This window comes from Poromitra crassiceps (genome assembly GCF_964638095.1).
Source record: "Poromitra crassiceps genome assembly, chromosome: 20".
Taxonomy (NCBI): Eukaryota; Metazoa; Chordata; class Actinopteri; order Beryciformes; family Melamphaidae; genus Poromitra; species Poromitra crassiceps.
The window spans coordinates 2,476,685-2,483,672 of record NC_139637.1 but is presented as its reverse complement, the minus strand read 5'-3'; the positions used below and the strand labels follow the sequence as shown (position 1 = coordinate 2,483,672).

Below are 6,988 nucleotides of genomic sequence, written 5' to 3'. Positions count from 1 at the left end.
AGTAGTTTATAATTCGTCCATGACTTGTCATAGTTTGGTTTACTGGTTGAAAACGTGCTAAGCTAGTAGTGTAGTGTTAGCTAGCTTTCATATTTTGACATGTAATGCTACTAGACATAAGGGAAAACAATACAGTCTATGGGGAAAACCATTGGAAAACCTAATCAGGCAATGGCATGCCATGATATAGTGTTAACACGAAATTTAGAAGAGCCTGAGGGTAAGCCATGATATAACATTCAGCCAATGTACTGTTATTGCTTCATGAGCAGCATGAAAAGCACCAATCGTTTTGTTGTTATTGTTGTTTTCATACATAAGAATAAATTGTGTAACGTTACAGTTGGATGCATGCATGGTATAGGTCCAGAATGGCCTTTGTAGGAGCTAACGCTAGCATGTGTTCCCCTCTTGTGCACTACAGGTTGTCCCTGTGTAGACACTATTCCTCCTCTAAGGTCAGACGAGGACGAGGTTTTGCTCAACATGTTGCGACCAGGCTCCAGTGGGCAAATAGCAAGTATGAAAGTTTCCTCAAAAGGCGATTCCCCCGCTTTTACCAGCTCTATCACACTTTTGTGGAAGGTAAACGCACTTTTAATTAAACACAATAACTCTCATGTATGTCTCAATACATCGCAATACATCTCTTACCTAACATACAGTATATGCAGTTACGTACACTATGAATGTATGTACGTTTATCATTATTCCAGGTTTCAAGCTACTCTTACAAGATGCCAAAGATGTCAGGAGGATAAAAATCAAGATGTTCACTGATGGACTAAAACCTCAGGATTTGCCCTACAGGGACATGGAGAAACTCCGACAGGTGGGTCAGTGGGTCATGGTTTCCTGGAGGCTGAAGGACCTCACCTCACGAAATCCAAACGTTTAGACATAGAGGTGGTGAAGACATACTCAAATGTTTGGCTGTGATTGAAATCCTTTAGATGACTGATCTGATTGTACACACTCTTCCAACACACACCACCGACCAGCGTGGCCTCTGTTTCCAAATTGTAGCTTTACGTATTTAATCTTTGTTCCACAGGTTCGCAGAGACGTCATCAAGGCCATTCCACTGGTGATGATATCTATCCCTCCCTTTGCCAACTATCTGGTCTTTCTCCTGATGTGAGTTATTTTGAAATGAGTCCCTTCTCATTTCAACCATCACCGTTTTGATTCACATTCAGCAAATCATTCTGAAATGATCAATCGTTGTAAATGAGTATAATTTCATTTGTGTCGCCTTCACTAATACATTGTGCTCTACAATGTATTGAATCTTCCTGTGCTGCGTTCTGTAATGATTTGCGAGCAACCTCTGACCTATGACCCCTCCCCTGAGAGTTAGAATAACGTCATCGGAGCACTCCCAAATCACGGAGGTGAGAGACCGTGATAACCAGCGGATCTCTTCCTAATAGAGGCTATCCCATACGACTATAAATACCCAGAGTAAAAGGCAGACACGTAAATTCCCCCCGATGAGTAACAACACGTTAATCCTTTGTCCACCTCCGGGTCTTAATCTAGGACCTCTACCCCCTCCTCCCCGAACATCGGGTGGGCAGTCTACCGATACAGGTGGCCTTACGGCACTTTTTCCCTCCAGGGTGAAAGAATTGACTAACCTATATAGTAGAATCACCCAGTACATATTTCTCCGGTGAGAAACGAGCTGAAGCCCGAGATCATTCTGTCATTTCTACATGCATGGAGGAGGCTAATTATCTGAACCCAAAATCATGCCTCTTACCTTATTGGATGTGTGGACCCTTCTCAATGATGTTTTGAAGAAGAAAAATGAATAAATAAAAATCCTTGGTTTTTATAGGTTTTATATATAAGTTAACACTTCTCCTTACAAAGCATACTATTATTGTCCATTACATTCTGTCCAATATAGATGACATCATTATCCAATGTTCATTACCTTAATTTTCAACATGGAGTTCATCATACTCTCCCTATTTAAGTATCACTCTTGGCTTTTAACGATTTCTTATCTGAGATGGCCAACCTGTCTAAATGAAACCTGGTGTATCTCTGATATGTATCTTGTTCCCATCTAATGTGGCTCTGGTGATCTCCTCTCTCTCCCTTGTGGAGTCTATATCTAGTCTTCGTGCTCCAACCGTGTTCTCACGGGGGATTTCCTGCACGGGCACTCGGACAGTGCATCTTTTCCCTAATTCCGAACTTATTTCTTAATCTAATGGCCTGCCTAACACCTCTCTCTCCCTTGTGGAGTCTATATCTAGTCTTCGTGCTCCAACCGTGTTCTCACGGGGGATTTCCTGCACGGGCACTCGGACAGTGCATCTTTTTCCCTAATTCCGAACTTATTTCTTAATCTAATGGCCTGCCTAACACCTCTCTCTCCCTTGTGGAGTCTATATCTGGTCTTCGTGCTCCAACCGTGTTCTCACGGGGGATTTCCTGCACGGGCACTCGGACAGTGCTTCTTTTTCCCTATTTCCAGAACTTCTCTTAATCTAATGAGACCTGCCTACAGCATCTATGCTCTATCCCTGGTGGATTCGAGAGCATCTAAGTGACGGTCTCCCGTCTGACTCCCTGCCTATGCAGGAGAGCCCCAAGGCTCTGAGGTCCAGTTCTTTTATCTGTCATTGTCGAGGGTGTGTTCTATATTTTTGCTGACTCAATGACTTCAATTCTGATTGGATGCTACATGATCCCTCTCCTAATATTGGCCCTGCCCATCAACTGGGCCACCTCCCTTAGGTGTCTTGAACTCAATGATACTCTAACACTGAACCATCCTTATCTGAAAACATCCATCAACTTGGACACCTCCTATGGTCTTGAACTCAATGACACTCTCTTGCCACTCTCATCTGAAAACATGTTATGTAACAGGCTTACTTCAGCACACAACAATGCATTAATACAATTGTAATTTCAAACTTTGTGCATGTAACACAGACTATTTCAGCATACAATTAAAATCCATTCATATTGAGATTACATTTTTCACTTGGAAGTCCATAGACGCGTGTTCACATCCCTCAGTCAACACAATGCATTTCAACGATATTATACAATCCATGTTTCACGTGACATAATGGTTATAACATTGTGACTTCAGTGCACACAGGATATATAGAAAAACTTTGGTGAATAGCATTTTGATTAAATAGGAGTCTCCTCTCCTCCAGTCGGCTTTGCACCCTCGCAGGTGGTGGAGCAAAAGTTCATCCAAAGTTCAGCTTTGCCAACAGTTCACACCGACCTATTAAAGTTTTTCGCCGGCATCGAGTCTACACACAAAGTCAATGCAAACGAGCGATTGAGCGTATATTCACCCGGGAGAAAAATCGCTGGGCGTCCGAGCGACAGAGACAGAGCGATAGGGAGAAAATTCGCTCGTCGCCCGAGATGAAATATCCCAACTCGAGCTAAATTACGCTGGCATCAGTCGCTCGCTGCTCAACACTGATTGGCTGCCGTGTGAGAGCGAGTCAAGGATCACATTGGCTTGGAACAAACCGCTGGTTTATTGTGTGGCAACAAACCGCATTGACAGCTGATTGACAGGCTGACAGCTGACATGAAGTGAAGTCTGTACTACCGGTATAGAGCTCGCGTTAGGAGCTCTATACCTGATAGGCTTAGCTTGTAAACAACTACGGTGGCTCGTAGTGGACAAACATCATGACATTGCGTAACATTATAGCCCCCAGATATCCGTCAATTCGCGTGGCTGTTGAGGAGCGATTTAAACACAGTGACAGAGCGATTCCAAAGGGTTGAATCGAGCGACAGAGAGAAAAATAAATATCTCGGTGTGAACACAGCTTTATGATATGTGCTTCCCATCACTCTGTGTCTCTCTCCTCCCTTTGCTACCATCCTGTCCTGTTCACTGCCAGGTACCTTTTCCCTCGCCAGCTCCTGATACCTCATTTCTGGAATGCCAAGCAGTTGGTCGAGTTCCGGGGAGTGTACCACTCCCACAGAGTCCAGCACCACTGGGCAGTGCTCAAAGGGCTCGAGAGCACGAGCCGGCGGGCCAAAGATGGCCACCTGCAGAGTCGCCTTAAGGACTTGTGCACGAAAGTAAGTGAATGTATCAAAACGTCTTTGTGAAAGGAGCACACACACTGTGTATTTTGTTGAAGAGAAGATCTTTATCAGTATTGTGTTCCATATGCAAAATGTTAATTCAGGCAGGATGGATGCAGATGTTAATGGCATCTTCTGGTGTTGCTGCGTATTTTCAGGTGCAAAGTGGAACACACCCCCAAGTGTCTGAAATCTGTGCTGTTCGAAGCCTATTTTCTGGACCCCCGTTGGGTATGAAGAGGATGCCAGTGGAACAAATGGTCAGTGAACCAACAGTGCGCCTCCTCACTCTTTGCTAACATCCTATATTAACAGAAGCAAACTTCTAGGACAAAATTCTATTTGTGATTCGATTTCCATGTTAAGCCTGAAAGGCATAGGGCAGGGGTGTCAAGCATACGGCCCGGGGCCAGAACCGGCCCGCCAGAGGGTCCGATCCGGGCCCACATGATGACTTTGCAAAGTGTAAGAATTGCACTGAGAAGTCCTTCAATCCAATGTGATGCACTTGTGAAGGCTAAAGTAGGTTTACGGAGCAAGATAAATAAGTAGCCTGTTCATATTTTCTGTATTCATCACTAAATGGTCAATTATTTCCAGTACCCTTGAATATAGAGAATTGCACAGTTGCCATCAATTGTGATTCACAGTTAGAGACAGCAGATTTGATAATTGTTTGATAGGCCTATGATAGCTGAGATAATCCTAAGTGAATACGTGTTCTTAAAATCTACCTGTAATTCTTTACACTGTTAAAAGAAAGTGGAACAACACATCGCATGTGGCCCATGAACTAAAATGCGTTTGACACCCCTCGATAGAGACTCTGTACAGCTGTAGAACATCACCTGACTTTCTCTGTCCCGTCCTCCCAACCAGAGACACATGTGCCGCCTGCTCTTCCTAACGCCCCGCCTCCCGGGTTTCCTGATTGGCAGCCGGCTGAGCAGCCACGCCCTGGAGCTGCTCCATCTGGACCGCGCCCTCAGCAGACTGGGTCCCCATCAGCTCGACGACTCCGAACTCAGACAGGTCAGCGACTCGGCACGCGACTCGACCCATTTCATTCATAGCCGCAGGACCGACTCGATTCACATCAGGAACCCGGCTCTGTTCCTTTGCCAAGTCGTAAGCTGTGCGATGAATAACCCCATTATCACTCCATTTGATTTGACACTCCTTAGGCTTGTTACATCAGAGGTCTCGACTCTGATCGTCTTGGCGCTCACGAGTGCCGTGAGTGGATGTCCGCGTGGCTTCAGGTGTCCTCCTCATTGAAAGGTATCTTGAGTGTGATGCATTTGTCTTCCTCCTTAAAAGGGACACTCCACCGATTTTCAACGCTGATTTATTTTGCACAGAATCTCACACATGTCCGAAAAGTGCAAACCGTTTTGCAGACAATCATTTAGTTTGACAGTTGTTGAGAGTTGCTTTGAGTAAAGTTGTGGACCAGTGATGTCATTCATGCACAAATTCAATCACCGGTCCACAACTTTACTCAAATCAACTCTCAATAACTGTCAAACTAAATGATTGTCTGCAAAACGGTTTGCACTTTTCGGTTATGTGTGAGATTATGTGCAAAATGAATCGGCATTGTAAATCGGTGGAGTGTTCTTTTAACATAACTACTCGACGCTGTTTAACGTGCCTGTTTTGTCTCATACCTGCTGTTTTTTTACCTTATTTTTGCAGAATCGGAGGTGTCTCTGCTTTTGCACAGCATGGTGTTGCTCTCTGCCAACTTCCCCAAACGCCACTGACAGGAAGTCTGGAGCGTCCTGCCACTTCCATGCCCACAGCCCCCCCCCCCCCCCCCCCCCCCCGCGCGCTGGGTAGAACAGCTTCCAGAGAGTTGTCAACATCCCCTTTCTACCGAGGGGAAAACCTTTGAAAGCTGCGCTGGTGGGCAAGATCTTTATGTAGAAATACACCCGTCTTCAGCCTAAAACTCCTGACTGCAGTATGGAAGAGTGTCTCATCCCCTCTAATTGTGGTGCCATACATTTGCCCTATTTTAATTCTGACATCTGGTACGGACACATCGTGGAAAATCTTCCCCACCCACATTGAGTGATTCATGTTAACAAAATGCAACAATACCAAGAAATAGGTTAACGTGGCGTCCGGGGTAATGTAGCGGTAGATTCCCTGCCTACCAACACGAGGGTCGCAGGTTCGCACCCCCGCGTTGGCGGCTTGGTCGTTCGTCCATACAGGCACGATTGGCTGTGTCTGCGGGGTGGGAAGCCGGGCTAGGGGTGTCGTGGTTGCTGCACTAGCCTAGCGCCTCCTCTGCTCGGCCGTGGCGCCTGGTCGTGGCGTAAGGGAACTGGTGGGAATAGCGTGATCCTCCCAGGTGCCATGTCCTGCCGGTGAAGCAGCCCCGCTGTCAGGTGAAAAGAAGCGGCTGGCAACTGCGCATGTGTCGGAGGAAGCATGGTGCTAGTCTACGGCTCTCCCCAGATCGGCAGAGGGTGGAGCAGCGACCGGGGCAGCAGGGGAAATTGGCCAAGTACAATTGAGGAAAAAATGGGGGGGGGGGGGAATCAGGAAAAAAATAAATAGGTTAACATGACGTTATTAAACGGCACACTCCAATTCCTCCCTAGTTCCTGTGGGTGAAGTGACCGTACCAAACAGCAGAATCTAGTGCTAGATCTCAGTACGGAGGACCTGCATTGATTAAGTGATGCACTGACTATATTTATTGGTGATGCTGATTGGATTCCGTGGGCACCTGTTCTATCTCAAGCTAGTCACCACTTTACTCCGTTTACTCCTAAGCTAACCCATCATTACACAGACAAGCAGGGAATATAAAATGGACTATTGTTTAAACAAAGAGTTCAACAGCGCTTTCATGGTCTGTGAATGTTTAGCTTGTGGA

General features: G+C 45.8%; 1 protein-coding gene across 1 annotated transcript; it reads left to right on the top strand.

The window, feature by feature from the left end:
• Positions 1–461: 461 nt before the first annotated feature.
• letmd1 (LETM1 domain containing 1) lies at positions 462–5,890 on the top strand. The gene is made up of 8 exons (XM_083657090.1): positions 462–585; positions 717–832; positions 1,055–1,137; positions 3,903–4,089; positions 4,254–4,355; positions 4,975–5,127; positions 5,280–5,376; positions 5,794–5,890. Exons 2-8 carry the CDS (start codon positions 770–772, stop codon positions 5,859–5,861), a joined length of 753 nt encoding a protein of 250 aa, XP_083513216.1. The 5' UTR covers positions 462–585; positions 717–769; the 3' UTR covers positions 5,862–5,890.
• Positions 5,891–6,988: the final 1,098 nt, after the last annotated feature.